This window comes from Onychostoma macrolepis, chromosome 05 (assembly GCF_012432095.1).
Source record: "Onychostoma macrolepis isolate SWU-2019 chromosome 05, ASM1243209v1, whole genome shotgun sequence".
Lineage (NCBI taxonomy): Eukaryota > Metazoa > Chordata > Actinopteri > Cypriniformes > Cyprinidae > Onychostoma > Onychostoma macrolepis.
In genome coordinates, this window is record NC_081159.1 from 4,947,353 (window position 1) to 4,965,482 (window position 18,130).

The 18,130-nt window shown below is 36.2% G+C and overlaps 1 protein-coding gene across 1 annotated transcript; it reads left to right on the forward strand.

The window, feature by feature from the left end:
* Positions 1-962: 962 nt before the first annotated feature.
* hs3st1l2 (heparan sulfate (glucosamine) 3-O-sulfotransferase 1-like 2) lies at positions 963-17,937 on the forward strand. The gene is made up of 2 exons (XM_058774926.1): positions 963-1,603; positions 16,329-17,937. Exon 2 carries the CDS (start codon positions 16,405-16,407, stop codon positions 17,314-17,316), a length of 912 nt encoding a protein of 303 aa, XP_058630909.1. The 5' UTR covers positions 963-1,603; positions 16,329-16,404; the 3' UTR covers positions 17,317-17,937.
* Positions 17,938-18,130: the final 193 nt, after the last annotated feature.

Genomic DNA, 18,130 nt, shown 5'->3' on the forward strand with positions numbered 1-18,130 from the left:
GTAATATTACAGCTCCTGCTCCCCCTTGATAATAAAGTTCAAAAGACCCAAACCAACAAGTTTCCTGCTAGAAAAGCTATTCATTTTTAGACTGAAATGTGTAATATTCACATTCTCTTCAAATTTCATAAACGTACATTAAAAAAAAACAATAACATAAATTGATTTTATATATTTATTACATGAAGTAAATTGTCAATGCTAAGAAAAAAAAAAGGTGTATGTGTATATAAACTTTTAAAACCATTAAAACTTTAAACTACACTGTAAAAAAAAAAAAAAGTTGAGCGAACTTAAAAAAAAATTTTTTACCAGCTTCAGCAGATTTTTGAGTTTGCTCATCTGCTGAAGCTGGTTGCCTTAAAATGTTAAGTTGGCTCAACTTTTTTTTTTTTTTTTACAGTGTAGGCAAGTCAAAAAAAAAAAAAAAAAAAAATATATATATATATATATATATATATATATTATATATAAAAATACAAGAATACAAGACATGATGACCAGTCACAGAACTAATAAATAGTTTATATATACATTCATATGACTATAAAATTTAAATCTTTGTCAATCAAAAGCTTGTTGAAATTCATGGTGAAAGTATCCATGTATGTACCACTAAAATATTTTCTGCTGCACAAGCTTATAGGAGAACAGTCAAAAATCCTTTTATGTTTTATTCACAACACATGCAGAGAAAAAGCCAAAAAAATAAATAAATCCAAAAGTACTTCCTGCATCACACACAATTATTATTCCAGCGTGGGTAATGTACCGTCATACAGTGAATGTGTGCTGCGCATTTGGAGATTAACAGACACTCGAGTTATACGTGCTGCCCATCTATTTGTGCCCTGTGTGTTTGTAAGCCAGCACCCTGTAAGTTATTCATGATTTTGGGGATTTTCTGGGGCAAATACATTCCAAAGCCCTTGAACAGAAAAACAGAAAGCTGGAAAAGAAACAGGCTGTTCTGAACGTGGGATATGAGGAGGGAAAAAAATGACATTTGGAGACAAATTGAAGAATGAGTTCATGTATTTGGATGAGAAAAGGCGATGAAACGCAAATCAAACAATATGGAGAAAAGAAAGAGAGAGAAAGGCTGGGGGAAGCGGCAGAGCGATAGTATGGATGATAGGAGGGGGGCTAGATACAGAGAAAGAGAAAAAGAGAGAGAGATGGAGCGAGTGAGGGAGGGAGGAATTTCCCTCAGGGGCGATGTGTTTGTGCTCTCTCTCTCTGTTGTTCATTCACTCATACACACACTCCATCCACACATCTTTGACAGACACACACAGCATGCAGACACTTTCTAATTCATTCACCTCCCTCGCTCACACGCTCACAGTTTCTTTTTACAACCTTGAGTCGTATTTCCACTCCTTTCCTGCCTTGAGAGTCTAGAGAAGCAGCTACGCCACCTCAACTTTAAAACCACCGTCACAGAATACAGGAGAGAGAAGAGACAGAACAGAACAGAATAAAACAAAAACAAATTCACTGAAGTGCTCAGAAGGATGGAATAGAGAAGCATGAAAGTCCCAAAAGCATCAGGACGAAACACACTTTATGAGAGGAACTGACTGAAGGAGACAAAGCTCAGGTAAGCTCTTGTCCTGTTCTATCGCTGTTTTCATTCTCAGTTTCATTTCCCCTGCTTGACCGGAGTATTTGGTCAGAGAAACTCTGTAGAATTACCCACGTCTGTGTTCCTCAGTAAATCTTGAATTTTAACCAGAACTTTGAACTGTGCTTAACATGTCTCATGTGTATGGTTGCCTACAGCATGTCAGATTTCAAACATGCTTTAAAAAGTGAATCCACTTCTTTAGTCAATCATAGGACTGTGCACTCTTAAAAATAAAGCTTCTGAAAGTGGGATTTTCAGCAATGCCATAAAACAACCATTTTGGTTTTTCAAAGAACCTTTCAATGAACAGTTCTTAAAATAATCATTGTTTTTCTTTTTTGTTTTTCAACTTTTTGGACTACAAAAAAACCTTGGCATGAAAAGGTTCTTCATAGAAACTGTCTTCCTACAGACCTGACATGATAAAGAGATGTTTGCTATTGTTCACAGAAGAGGTACTATAACTTTAGAGACCGATGTAGGATTTCCTGAAAACCAGGTATCACTAAGATCTGACCTTTATTCTTTTGGATTTTTATCATTTTGAAAATAATATTAGCTGGTCATTTCTCCATTTTTTCATGATTTTATTCACTTTCCAGATGATTTATGAAGGTCTGTTTATTGTTATATACTGTACATAGCCACAAGTGTGTTTAATTTGTCTCTCACCAATGTAGCAAGTAATAAATGCTTGTAAAATTATATTAACAAATGTCTACGGCTGCAAATCATCTGGTAAAATGAAATTAGATGTTATATACACAACATCTTGGTTCTCCAAAGAAACTTTCAGTGAAAAGTTCTTAAAAAGAAAGATTTTCTCTCAAGAATATTTGTAATAATCTAATTACTTTTTTCCCCCACTATAAGGAACCTTTTGGGCAAATGAAAGGTTTCATTGACGTTAAAGATTCTTCGGTAAACCAAAGATTCCAATAAAGAACCTTTATTTTTAAGAGTGAACAGTAACTACTGTAGATATGAATACAAAGCTGTTTCTTCAAAGGCACAAGGTTAATCAATCTATTCAATGCAATGACACTGTTTAATTAAGTATTAAATATTTGGATTATATGTCAAGTTTTGTTCTATGAAAAAACAAGCCCAATGTTGACATTCTCTGTCATGTGTATGTTTGTGTGGTTTCTAGAAGGTTGTGGGGCCATGGGAGTCACAGAAGGATGAATGGATGAGTGAGCTAATAGGGCTAATATGTTATGTACTTCACACATGATGCAAAATTTATTGTATCAAATCAGAAATGCAGCATGTGACTTGGTACTCCACCAAATCCAGATCTGCTGTATAATGAAAAGACATTAAAAATGGAATGATAAAACTCTCCCTGTTTTTATAGTACATGCCGGTTTGGTGAAATTGACTTCACTAAATCCCATCCCTAACCATAGCCTACCACTAAACTCAGATGGATAATGTGAACGTTGATATGCATGTTGTTCAAGCCTTAGGTCTACCCCAAAATGTAAAATCTGATTGGTTGAAAATAATGTTGTGCCCAGACCAAGGATGATCCAAAAACATGTCCTACTTGGCAAAATCACAGTAAGCTGCTTTCCTTTACATAAACATATTCGATTAAGATGTTCAGTGCAAGATGCTGACAAAGGAAAGGAGAAAAAACTAAAAAACAGATGGATGTGGATTAGATGAATCTCTGTCACCTCTGAGCTAGCATGACTTCATGGGAGCATAAAATGTTGGAGCATTAGTGATAGAGGAAGACGTGAATAATACATATCATATTTTATGAGCGCAGAACTGCTCTACTAAGTGCAATGAACCATACATAAAAAAGCAGAGAGAGACGAGGCGAAAAGAGTCACCTATATGCTGCATGTCTGTTTAAAAGTTTAGTTAAGAACAAGATCAAACAGGTTCACTCCAAAGCACTACATCAGTACGATTACCTGAAACAAAAGACTCAGACGTGGGTGGTCTGCTTTCATCCTAACATGCACATCTAGAATATGGAACAGAAATTTAACACTGTATTGTTAGACAAAAAATATATTAAATATGGCTGAATGAGATTAGTGCTAATAACTAGCCTTGCTTACAGCATTTCAAATTCAAATGCATTCAAAATAGAGATTAATAAATCATAAGCACATTGCACGGGCAACAGAGGACAACATAATATGAACATCTGTTAGATGCAGAAAAGAAATAAAAAGCAGAATAAGCCAAATGGACCCTGTCAACGCCATATTTTATTTTAAACGAGCCTGTGAGACATACAAATACAGGCAACTGAATAACTTGAACTGTCTTAATGTCCTGTGTTGTGTCTAATTTTAGCATACACCTATTCTATTATTGCAGCCTACAGTTTTGCACTTTAGTCTAGATTTAATATACTTTTATGCATATTTTGTATAAATACACACACACACACACACACACACACACTCACATAAACACGTACACAAATGCACTCTTTCGCTCTCTCTCTCTCTCTCTCTCTCTATATATATATAAATCTACCTCTCTCTAAATATAAAGTATACTATATATACAGGTGTTTGTAATAACTTCCCTGTAGACGTTAAAAGATAAAAAAGATACTCTATACGGTAAGCTGACACATAGTGTTTATCTGACTTTGTTCATGGATAACTAAATGACTGTGGTGGGTCATTTATCTGTCAATGACTCACCTACCCAGACATTAGGTTATCGTAACTCACACAGAAACCATGTAGTACACCAAAACAAACACACACCCACACACTAGGACTAGGACTACAATATATAACTGAAAGGGCCAAGTCCAAACTGGACAGCTTGGAAACCCCATTGATTGACAGATGGTCAAATCTGCTGTGGGGTTCCCTATTCAAACAGAAAAGATGGACACCATGTACTCATTTTAAAACGTCAGCTTTGAAATATATTGAACACTAGATTATTTAGCATGGAACATGACCAGAAAGTGACAGGTCTATATTATATCACCTGACTTGACTGTGGGAACCTGTTGCAAGTCTGCCTAGCATTTTTGTCTTTCATATTTTTTATCCAACTTTAAGCATTTGTTTGCAGTTGTGATCTGCTGATATGCATTTAATGTCCCTGCTTCACTCATCTTACAGTAAAGTGAGCAGATGAGTGTGAAGGTTACACTGTAGCACAGAGGTCATTATGTACGTCACAGGGACTGTACTCCAGACAAAACCACTGTGTTCTCAGGGAAAAATCCCTATAAAGTCATAAAAACAAACCAGTTGATCCTTGTAATATTAGATTGGCGTATCCTTGGATAAGCAGACAGGGGTTTGTGTGTGTGTGTGTGTGTGTGTGTGTGTGTGTGTGTCTGTTTATATGCATGTGAGTGTGTGTGCTTGTGTATAGGGGAGTCTTTTCGGTTTGTTTCTTGGGTCATTAGTGTTGACAGTTTTAGTCCATGAAGATGACAGGCTACTGCTCTTCTGCTGACCACCCTTCACGCAACGCTCTCCCCTATAGCCTCACAAAGCCGAACCACAACACAAGAAAAGAAAAAAATGATGAAAAAAAAATGAAACCACACAACACAGCAAAACACGTAACCACACAACGCATTACTGCAGGCCCGAGAACATCCCCGAGGTAAACGTTATTGCTCAGAGGTTGCTCTTTCATAGCTCTGGAGACGTAGAGTTATGCTTCATTTAGTTATGAGTTCTCAATTGCTTCATTTGAGTATCAGCTTTGATACTTTGAATTGTGTTAAACTGTAATGCAAATAAATGAGACAATCATTTACTTGTAGAGACAGAACACAACCACAGCAGAAAATGATATTTCCCAGATCAGCAGTCAGTTATACAACACAGCATTGCTGTGGACAACAGTCTTCATCAAGAAACGTTTTACCTCTGAATGCTGCGACTTACCGATCAAAAACAGCTTTTTTAGAGAGATGAGTAACTTTTCGTTAGAACTTGATTTAATTGTGGACACTGGCTCACAAGTTGAATATTGCATACTGTAAATCGCAAAATAAATGTACTGTATATTGAAATGACAAGAAAATGTTGTTGTAGAACAGAATCGGGAGGTTTATGGCAATTCCAAGCCCTAATTTACTCTCCTGATCCAGTCTATAAATTCCCTGCTCATTTTCAGTTAATGTAACGAAACTGATTCAAGTAGTCCCTCCTCAAACAGAATAATATGGTATAGCTCGTATAATACAGTCTTGGAAAACTTTGATGATTATAAATATTTGAGTTCATATTGAAATCTCTTTCATATTGAAACTTTAATTGTTGAGATCTCTTTTAAAACTCTAGAGGAGACACGTTACGAGTCTTTTGTCTGGGGTAAAATCTAAGCAGCAGACTTAAGCAAAGTCTTCATTCGCATTCCATTTAATCTCATCACTGTCTAGAGGAAATACTGTAACTAAGACATCAAATAGATCTCATTTCTTTCCTACGGGACAAAAGCATTGCAAAACATCCATGTATCTGGAAAAGCACAGAAAATTCAACTGCATCTTCGAGCGCACCTTGGTGTATCCTTATATAGAATTATGCATTAGATCATCCCTTCACACCACAGTATAGTGGAGGTCTCTACTCCGCTACATATGTATGAAAAACCAACACACAGCAAAACAAGAAAAATAACATCTTCTGCATGCCAAATGTCCCACAAAGTACAGAACTGCCTGGTATTACACAGCAGGGCCTAACGGGACCCCTTTCTTGTCCACACACACACACACACACACAAACATACCACTGTTCCCTCACAATATAGAAGAACAAAAACACAGGCAGTGATGCAGAAAAATCCCTCCGTGCACAACACATCCATTCACTGCATGCATATCCATAAGCGAAGGATATAGCTGTGAGCTCAAGGTCCTTTCAGCATGTGAGCATTTAAAGAATTACAAAGAAGATGTTTTTCACTGTTCTTTGAATGCGAGGGGATTTGAGGACGAATCAAAAGCAACAACCTGGCGTGGAAACGCGAGCACAAGGCGAGACAAAGAGCAGAACCAAAGACGTTACTTCTGAGATTTCAGCGCGGCTGAAAGACGGCAAGCTCGCACGCAGACGCACAACCACCTGCTCTGAGACTGACAGTTCCATTCATCTGGCCTCTAAACAACGTTTTCCTTTCCAGGGATTAATTGCCAATTGCAAAGACAAATCTGGAAAAACACTTTTTTTGGCGCAAGTTCATTCTCACCCTCTCGCTGTTTGTTTTGTAGAAACACTCCCTATCTATCTGTCCATTATGGGATTCGCCAGACAAGTGGATTAAAACTAACGAGAGTGTGAGAATCACCCCTAGCTGTAGACTGTAGTTATGCCTCACAGCCAACATGATGGCTAATACATTTCATACCTACTGTAAATTATTTCTGAAATGATTAGTTCCACCAAACACTCTGTCATTTAGCTACTTACAGTTGAGGTCAAAAGTTTACATCCCCCTTTCAGAATCTGCAAAAGGTTAATTATTTTACAAAAATAAGAGGGATCATACAAAATGCATGTTATTGCTTATTTAGTACTGACCTGAATATTTTAAATAAAACAGGTTTACATATAGTCCACAAGAGAAAATAAGTTGTGAAAATGACCCGTTCAAAAGTTTACATCCCCATGATTCTTAATAATGTGTTCTTACCTGAATGATCCACATCTATGTTTGTTGTTGTTGTTTAGTGATAGTTGTTCACAAGTCCCTTGTTTGTCCTGAACAGTTTAACTGCCTGCTGTTCTTCAGAAAAACCCTTTCAGGTCCCACAAATTCTATGGTTTTGCAACATCTTTTCCAACAATGACTGTATGATTTTGAGATCCAACTTTTCACACCGAGGACAACTGAGGGACTCATATACAACTATTACAGAAGGTTCAAACGCTCACTGATGCTCCAGAAGGAAAAACCAAGCATTAAGAGCCACAAAAAAACAGTCTATAAGATTTGCGTGCTATATTTAAAGGGATAATTCACCCAAAATTTTACATTCTGTCATCATTTACTCACCCTCATGTAATTCCAAACTTGTATCACTTTCTTTTTGTGGAACAAAAAAGAACAATTATTTGATAAATGCTTTTTGTCCTTACAATAGAAATCAATGGTTACCAAAATTCTTTTGTGTTCTGTAGAAGAAAGAAAGTCATCAAAGTTAGTTCACTTTTGGAATAACATTAGGGTGAGTAAATGAAGACGGAATAGTAATTTTTGAGTGAACTAGTCATACTGTAAGTCTTTTTTCACATTTATATGTATTAGCATATTGCATTATCTGCAGGCAGGAGAAGCTCCACATCTTTCTCTCGTTCAGCTCTAGTTTAAACTTTCTAGGTCAAGCCCTTTAACTATGAGCACATTCTAATAAAACTTGAAGTAAAATGGTATAGTTGATGACAAACTGCTCAAATTGAAATTAAATGACAATGAAATGACAAGAAAATGTTGTATTATTGCATATTTTAGTAGCATGTGTACACTACCATTCAGAAGTTTTGGGTCAGTAATTTATTTTGTTTTGTTTTTGAAAGAAATTCATATTTCTCTTCAGCAAGGATGCATTCAATTCATTAAAAGTGACAGTGAAAACTTTCACGTTGTTACAAATGAATTATATTTAAAATAAATGTTTTTAAATATGAACAAATAAATAAATAAAAACGTGCCAGTTTCCACAAAAGTATTAAGCAGCAAAATTGTTTTCAACATTGATAGTAAGACAAAAAGGTTTCTGTAACATCATGTGACACTGAAGTAATGGCTGCTGAAAATTCAGCTATGCATCACAGAAAATAAATTAAATGTTTAAATATACTAAAAAGGAAAAGAGTAATTTTTAAATAGTAATTACTGTTTTACTGTATTTTTGATCACAAAAGTGCAGCCTTGGTGAACATAAAAGACTTCTTTCAAAAACTTTAAAAACCCCAGACTTTTGATCAGCATTAGTGCATAGCCTACAGCACAGAACATGGTGTTATGTTGTTATTTCATCTCATTTCCTCTATCCCCTTTTCTTTTATTGATTTTCTTTCACTATACAACATAAAATCATACTAAATGTGTCATTTCAGCCCTCATGCCTGCCGTGCCCCTGCAGTAGCTGTCAGGTCCACATGCTCAATTGGTTAGTTGTATTGAGCAGAACAGTCTAACCTCCATCTGTCCACCCACCCCTACAGAGAGACAGATTACCGCTGACGTGACCACTGACTCTCAATGTTTACCCCTTCCCTCCAAATCTGCCATATTGATATTGCCCACACACACAGAGACAGGAAATGGATTGATTCTTTCCCCTGTAGTGAAAGGCAAACACAAGTCACTTGACATGAACTACTAACCTGATCTCTTGCCCCCTGTGGCACAGTCCAGATTGCTAATCACTGAATGATTTGCTTGTCATACCGAATTGGAAAATTACAGTTTGATAGCTCAAAGGCTGTTGGCTCACAGCAATGATTTTGCTTAATATATCTGAAATGTATAATGATAATACATAATTAAGTCAACAGCCTTTGAGCTATCAAAATCACACGGCAGAGACAGAAAAGGAGAGAGAAAGAGCAAACATTTACTGGCTACATGAATTCTCGTAATCATATGCAATTATATTGCTAACCCAGAAAGCTTATTCGCCTCTGGAATTTTTAGAACTGCGTTTTTTCCGAGTGTGGTTTTAGAATGAAAGTTGCTAAGAAGTTACTGCTAAAGCTAAGATCCATCAAGCACAATCCTAGTGCTGTTTGTAGTACTCATGTCGCAACTCTTTTAGAAAGATTTAAAAGCACATTGTCTCTTCAATGATGTTTACCACAGAAATGACTAGAAAACTGCTAGCTCTCTTCATGGCTTTTCGTGTGATAATATTGTTAGAAATCATTCTGTTGGATATTCAGAAGAGCATTTTCGTGTGCTGTTAAGATGCAAATTGCTAACGTTAGGACTACAACGATTTGTCATGTACATACACTGCTGTGTAGAAGTTTGGGGCTGGCATGATTTTTTTATGTTCATGCAAATCATCACGTGCTCACCAATTTGATCAAAAATACAGTAATGCTGCTACGATTTAATATAACTGCTTTGCATTTTCATAAATTTAAAAATGTTATTTTGACATGTGATTGCAAAGCTGTTCAGCAGCCGTTAGTATTCTGTCACATGATTCTTCAGAAATCATTCTAATATTCTGATTCAGAGCTCATGAAACCTTTCTTATTATTATCAATATTAAAACAGTTGTACTGCTGAATAATTTGCGGAAACTGTGGTACATTAGTCATAGAATTGCGCTGATGAACAGAAAGTTCAAAATAACAGCATTCATTTGAAAAAAAGTTAACAAAAACTGAATTGTTATTCTGAAGCTTTTAGAAATTCCTGAGAGAACCCATAAAAATGGCAATCCACAGGGCTTTATGACTATACAAACTGAACAACACTAGACACAATCTATATAATTTCTTGACAACAACCAAAGCCAGACATGACTGTAAATGAACACATATATCAGACTGTATTATTTTTTCCATCATCCTCTTTTTAACTTTTGCTCTCTTTTTTTCCTCCACATGCTGAATTTTCATATCACATACTGTACGATAAGAGTGCTAGTCACGAAGTAGCTGCTAAACCTGACAAGACGCAGACACATTTTCATGCCAATAATGTTGCCATGTTCTCCATGCCAACAACCTCTTTAATTAGAGTGAAGCCCCACTCATACTTCCCCTCCCTCTGCTGGTACCAGACCGCCCCCAACCCATATTCAACCAAAACACTATGATGCCCCCCCCATACACACACTCCTCATTATCAATGTGAGGAACATGCCGACCAGAGGGGGCTGTAGAGTGTGTGATTCGATTGACCCAGATCTTCAAGTGCAAATGAGAGCGAGAACGAGGGAGAGGAGGGAGGGATGGAGAGAGATGGAAGTGAGGAAGAGTGAGAGACTGGTGGGGTGCGGGGAGGTTCATGAAGAGACTAATTTGAGGCTTAGCGGGGCGTCCGTGTGCTAAAAACTGAGCAGATTTATACTGAAGGTCAGTGTCTATTGGACAGATTGAATGAGATCTTTCAGAAGCATCCAAAGGGACACTTTCTGCACATTTATTCCCTATTTCTTTCAGTCCAGCGACAGAGACAATCACATCCTCTCAGACGCTGTTTAATCCTCTCATTCATTCTCCATTTGCATTCACTTAAGAGGAAGAGGAGGAAATCTTGGCAAAATCTTGAAAGTCGTTTGGCTTTTCCCTGTAGGACTGGTGAATCTTTGTGCGAATATGTCAGTGAGAGACAAACAAGCTGCTGAATCATCTAAAACACACAAATCTTCTCATTTTTACAATACACAGCCACATGCTTCACATACATCTTCTGAAATGTTTGCATTGTTAAATGTTAAATCTCAGACATATGATTTAGGAACTTTTTTTGTAAACTAATTAAAAAAGGGATGTTTCCCAGTTTTTTTTTGTTTGTTTTTTTTACTCCTGAGAAAAAGAACTCAGAAATTCAAAAGTGTTCATTTGAAGACAGCTGTAACATGACAACAAAATGTACCATTTGCACCTGCTGTAAACACAAAGCTGTGAAGATCTGTAAGTTAACAGATTAACATTACACTGTATAACATTTTAAAGTAAAAACTATTAATTACCATATAATTGATGGTGAAGAACAGTAAAAAGACATCAGTAATGTACATTTGGTGTTTCATATCACATTATTTTTAGATCAATAAAAATATATTATATTTTAGATCTATAAAAATGGGCATCCTATCTCTAAAAATAGATATTTATATCTATTTTTTGATATTCTATTCTATAAACCAAAATGCGTTCTTGTCTTAGGACAACTTTGATTAACTTTTTTGATCCACTTCAAATGTTGACTACTGTATATACTGTACCGTACAACTACTGGCCTTCTATTGTACCACCTTTATTATCATTATCAGTAGATTTTTTTAAGGTAGAAAGATGATTTTTGGTATCATCTAGTTCAACTAGGCTAGATTGATATATTAACACTATAATGAAATATACAGTTCTGAGTTATAAAATATACAAGGACCAGTATGCCATCTCATAATACCTGAAACACTGTATCAGTTTTTTATATAATGGCAAATTTTGGCAACAATATCTGCTGTAAATTTAACAGGATATTTTTTACAGTAAGGAGGTGAAGCAAAATGTTTCATTTAATAACTGAACATACACTCTACAATTTTTTTAGACTGTCAAACTGGCAATGAGATCTATTTCAGTTTTATTATTAACTAATATATAGAGCTATAAGAGTATGGTAAGATAAAAAAAAGTGTGGTCAGAGTTATTTTCATCCCCTACGCACTTCAGTCCTACTGTAGAGAAAAAAAGCCTTTGGAGGGCACAGAAATGACCACTTCTGAACACAACACACCTTTAGTTTTCTTGCTTACAACAACAACAAAAAAGTCGATTATTTTTCAAGATACACCAAAGAAAGGTGACTAGATGCATTGGACATGCTTGATGCTACTGAGCTCTGAACAATCCAGTCAGATTGGGAACTGAGATAAAATGCTAATACGTGGCAGAAAGTCCTTTGATCTCATTCCCCGCAGGTCCTTTTTTTGTCTTTTACTAGAGAGGCCAACACTCTTGTAGTGCGTGCATGTATTTATATACACATCTGAGTGTGAGTGTGTGCGCTTGTCTTGTGATTGTGTTCAAGAGTGAGTCTGCTGGGCGCGTACGGCCGCGTGCAGGATTATTGCAGGCTGGAAACAGAAGCGAGACTAAGTTTGCACTAAGCTGAGGGAGCCTAAATGCAAAAATGTGTAAGAAAATCAACAGAGGTTTGTGTCTGTGTGTGTGTGCATCACTGGGTTTTCTTTTGGTGTGCAACGGCATTCAGGAAAGAGGATTATACTGCACAGTGTGAGGTGACAGTGGAGGGTGTGTATATTAGAGATGCGTTTTTTTTGTTCTCAGCTACAGAATTTGTGTGTGTGTGTGTGTGTGTGAGAGAGAGAGAAAGAAGGAGACTAGCTTTGTTTGCTTGAGAGTAAACGAATTGAAAGTCTGTCTCAATCAGTAGGTCTGTGAGTCTCTGATAAAGATGAAACACACACTATAGATCCCTATAAGACGATTTGTGTCTATCAGGAGTGGTTTGCCAACGTAGTCTCACGACAGTTTGCAAGTATTTTACGATTTGATGAGCTGGTTGCAAATTCATATGAATTTGTATAATCTCATTTGTACATTTTTGTACTGCTCAAGCCCCCTGATGGTTAAGTTTAGGAGATGGACCTTCACAATGAAGTTTAACGTTCAAATCGTACAAGTTAGATTGTACAAATTGATTGGTGCTGTCAAACGATTAATCGCATCCAAAATAAAAGTTTTTGTCTACATAATATATGTGAGAGTACTATGTATATTTATTATGCATATATAAATACACACACATGCATGTATATATTTGGAAAATATTTACATGTATTTACATGCATAAATGTATATTCATATAATTTATATTATTTATAAATATATTTAATATATATAACATAATAATACATGCACGTGTGTGTATTTATGTATACATAATAAATATACACAGTACACACACATTTTACATATTAGGTAAACAAAAATTATTTTGAATGCGATTAATCATTTGACAGCACTAGAATTGATAAGAAATTGCCAACTCATGCAATACTTATGTATTCTCATAAGATGGAGAATGAAGATCGCTCCTTGTTTTCTCCTTTGAGGCAAGGGAGGAAGCAGTGCCTCCAAGTCACCATGGTTATCATGCTAATCTGATAAAGCCCCCTATCATGATCACAAACAGTCCACATATCCTGAATGGGTCAAACTAGTGAAAACAGAACAAACAACTCACCCATCCCTTTCACATCATTATTACCCATCAACCTTTTGTCACATGTTAAATTTAAAACAAACAAACATGATGATCCGTATGTGTTGCCATTATAACCATTTTACAGTTTATGATGTATTTATGTTTTCATTTAACACTTGTAAATCTAGCAAATTTCTCTTTCAATTTACTTTAAAGGGTTTGCTATCATGGGGTCAGTATGTTTTTTTTTTTTGTTTTTTTTTAAGCAAGTATGGACTAAATTGATCAAAAGTGACAGTAAAGTGACAGTAAAGTTATTTTGTTACAGTGTTATTTCAAATACTGTAAATGCTTTTCATTCATCAGAAAATCTTGAAAAAAACATATCAAAGTTTTCCACAAAATTATTAAGCAGTATTTTTAATAATATTAAAAAAATGTTTTGTCTTGAGCATCATATTACCATAAGTATAATGTGACAATGAAGACTGTAGTAATGACTGCTGAAAAATTCAGCTTTGCCAAAACAGGAATAAATTACATTTTAAAATATATTAAAATACAAAACAGTTATTTTAATTTGTAATAATATTTCACAATATTACTATTCTTACCATACTGTTGACCAAAATAAATGCAGCCTTGGTGACCATTTCATAGAGGTTTCTATGAAAAAGAATGTTACTGTTTTGCCGGTCACCTAGAACAAAAATTATTGCAAAGACTCAAAATAGACACACAGCTTTCTGCTCTGTTTTTAAAGAAAGAAAAAAAACCAATACCCCATGGCTCACTGTTCATGCATACAACACAATCCGGAAAACGGCATTATAAAGACAGCAATACTGAAAATCTCCTGGTAAATGTATTCTTTTCTTAAGTTATGTGACTACATTTGTCACCACCGACAGACAACATAACCCGAGGAACAGGAACAGCACATTCTGAGGATTAAAGCTGTGAGATGAGGGAATAAAGTGGGAGACATTAGACAGACACTCAGGTCTGTAATGGCAGAGTTGATGATGCTTAGCAGTAATGATGACGCTGATGCCGAAGCAGGAGTGGCAAGACCACAGGGCTCGACACTTACTCCCAACTGTGTAATTATACAACGTACAGAGCAACACCACAGCTCGTTTACAAAGGCTGACTGCTCAAAACTAGATGAGGAGCAAATTAATAACCCGTGACTCCGGCAGCAGCAGGGTACAATAACATCACAACTGCGAGGTATCTAAACATAGTTGAATCATTTTAGAGGAGATAGAGGTCGGAAATGATGTGGCCAACTGTCCTGATCAGCCACTTGCATCCGTTATCATATCCTTTAGTTATTTTCACTTTCTTTCAAAGTTGTTCCAAACATGCATGGCTTTCTTTTTTTTCCACTGAACGCAAAAGGAGTTTGCCTTAAGTTCATAACTACCATACAATCAAAGTGGACCAAGCAACATAAAAGGATCATAAAAATAGTCTCTATAATTTGCACACTTCATTCCAAGTATTTTGAAGTCTTTTGATAAGTTTGTGTGGGGAAGACAGTGAAATTTAGGTTGAAAAATCATGCATGACAGCCGTGGTCACTATTCGCTTTCATTGTAAGAGCAGACTGGATTTTCTGCTATAAACAACCACTTTTTAAATGATGTTTAGACACAGTTGGGAGTAATTTTCTATTTTTTATTCTAAGAATTTTTTAAAGAGTTTTGAAGATTATAACGATTATATTTTTGTAGAACCTGCACTAAAAAGACATATAACCATTGCATCAGTTTTTGTGGCTATGATGACAAACAACTGCATATCTTTGTTTTCACTCTGTAAAAATCCTAATGAACTGTCTTTGTGTTACATGTAATGTGAGAGTTGCAATCAATGAAATACAGCAAATTTGGCAATAAACTTTTACATTTTAAACTCACAACCATTCCTTATTAGATCCTGAGGATAATTCTCAAAAACATTCACCTTTCTACTTTTACATTCTTACAGTTTTCATAATCAGTATTTTTCACCCACTTGTGAAGTAATTAAACTACTATGATAGCCCTAGTAAAAAAGTAATATATTTCAAATACATTCATTTCATATTAAGTTTAGTTCAAATCTATTAACATATTTACTGACATATCGTTTGAGACTTACTAATATAATCTGGAGTACTACTTGTGCATATTTCTTAATATTAAGCCTAAAATGTGTTTTAATGTCACTATTGATGATCTGATGTATGATCTTTGAATACTATCAATCTTTAAATGCAAGACATTTAAAGTGTACCTGATGTACACTTGCAATAGTTGGACTTCAGCACTACTTACGCACAATTAAAGTGCATTAAGTACAAAATTAGTTAGTATAGCAGTTTAGTATACCAACGTTGACTAATTACAACGTTGACTAATGGGACATTATTATAGGCTAGTGTTACCAGTAAATCTTATTCTTGTTATGATGAACTGCGCTATCAACTCCAGTGTGTGACTCATTATTGAGGATTGCTCCAATAGTGAGCACTAGAGGACAGAAGTGAGACGCCAGTGGGATTGGGATGAGTAAATTTACCCAGGGAGATTTCTGAGGCACTATTGTTCATGAATATTTAATGTGTGTCTTCTCTGTGTTTTAATAATTCTGTTAATTAAATCACACTGAGGAAGTACACTCGTGCCCTGCTGCTGCTGTTGTTTTAACATATGTTTTACATCTATTTGTCATATTAGTTGCCTTAAAATGAACATTTGATATATTTGATAGATTTTCAATGCATGATTAATGCCATGAATAATGAATATTTTCTATTCTTGTTTTATTTTAGAAATTTACAAATCGGCCAGATCTCCAGCTGTACGTGTTCGTTTGTGTGCCGCCCTTGACCTGACTGGACTGTCGCCATGTTTTGGACGCTCCTCCTGGCTTTGATCCTACTGCTGTTGCTCCAGGCACAGCTGCTTGTTTGTCTACATGAACTCCGAGCCTCTCTGACCTCAGTGACTTCAGCGACCCCTTCTGGAACTTCCAACGCCTCGACTTTGCAACGCCTGCCAGGAGCCATAATCATCGGGGTGCGCAAAGGAGGCACCAGGGCCCTGCTGGAGATGCTCAACCTCCATCCAGATGTGGAAGTAGCCAAGAACGAGATCCACTACTTCAACCTGGATGAAAACTTTCGGAAGGGTCTGGACTGGTATCGCGCCCAGATGCCCGTCACTCTCCCTGGGCAGCTGACGGTGGAAAAGACCCCTGGCTACTTCACAGCACCACCGGCCCCAAAGAGGATATGGGCCACGAATCCAGCTGTGAAACTGCTGCTGATCGTTCGTGACCCTGCAGAGAGACTTGTATCAGACTACACACAAGTTCTCCATAACCGAATTCATCAAAACAAGCCATACCAACCACTCGAAGAGCTGCTGCTGTTTCAAGGACACATCAACCCCAAATACAAGGCCCTTCAGAGGAGCTTTTACTACCAGCACCTTGCCAGATGGTTGGAGCTTTTTCCCAGGGAGCAGATGCACATTGTGGATGGAGAGGCACTTATTAGGAATCCGTTCCCTGAGCTGCAGAAGGCGGAGACGTTTTTGGAGCTTCCACCTCAGATAAAGCCAGACAATTTCTACTTTAACGTCACAAAGGGCTTTTATTGTATGCTGTCTGCGGGACACGACAAGTGCCTGGATGAGTCTAAAGGAAGACCCCATGCTCCGCTAAGCAACGAGGCTTTCCAGAAGCTTTGCCGCTACCTGCGAGTTCCCAATCAAATCTTTTTCAGAATGGTGGGACAGAGGTTTGACTGGTGCTAAAGACAGATGAAAAATGATTGACAGCTCTTATAGAGACTGAGAATGGGATTTAAACTACTGTTGGAAACCCATTTTGTGAAAATGTTCTAATATTGTCAAAGGAATATGGCAGCGACCAGTTTGCAAGAGGGTTAAGCAAAGAGACTAGCACCAAAAAATGTTCTGAACACTGAAACACCTACAGTTTGTCTTCTGTGGAAAATAGAATAAATCTGCAGGACTTCATGTGCTTTAAAAAAAAAAAAAAACTCTCTGGACCACTTTTAACTCCAAAAGGCTCAGTTCAAACAGATATGGAGGGAATGCGATTGAAAATATTGGAAATGTCCAAGGTTCTGAAAACTGAACGTGAAAACTCCAAGAATTGCATATAATAAGAAAAATAAAAACATTAAATGCTATTTCCAGTGGTACTTGAAGCATTTAACAAAAATACTGCTTTGTCAGCTGTAATTATTGTAGTCTAATCATTTAATTCATGTTTAATATACTAATTTGTACTTGAATATTTTATTTTCTTTTTTGAATGGAAATGTCTATTTTTTAAATTAATTGGTTCTTTAAATTAATGAGATATTTCATAATGTCATAAGTTAATGCACTACAAAATTCTGTTTTCTATTCAATAAATATATGTACATAAAACATCTCACATCTATTTATCTATAAACTGACAACATTTGACATTTTCAACACAACGATCAATAACAAATTATCATATCTGTGCATAATGTCTGTATTACTTTATGCTGTCTTCTTTAAATGTTTCTAATATTTCAGGAGGCCTTTTGACAATAAGTCATTTTTGTTTATC

Bases quoted from the DNA above. Each gene is read 5' to 3' on its own strand.
- hs3st1l2 (XM_058774926.1), top strand. From the start codon at position 16,405: ATGTTTTGGACGCTCCTCCTGGCTTTGATCCTACTGCTGTTGCTCCAG.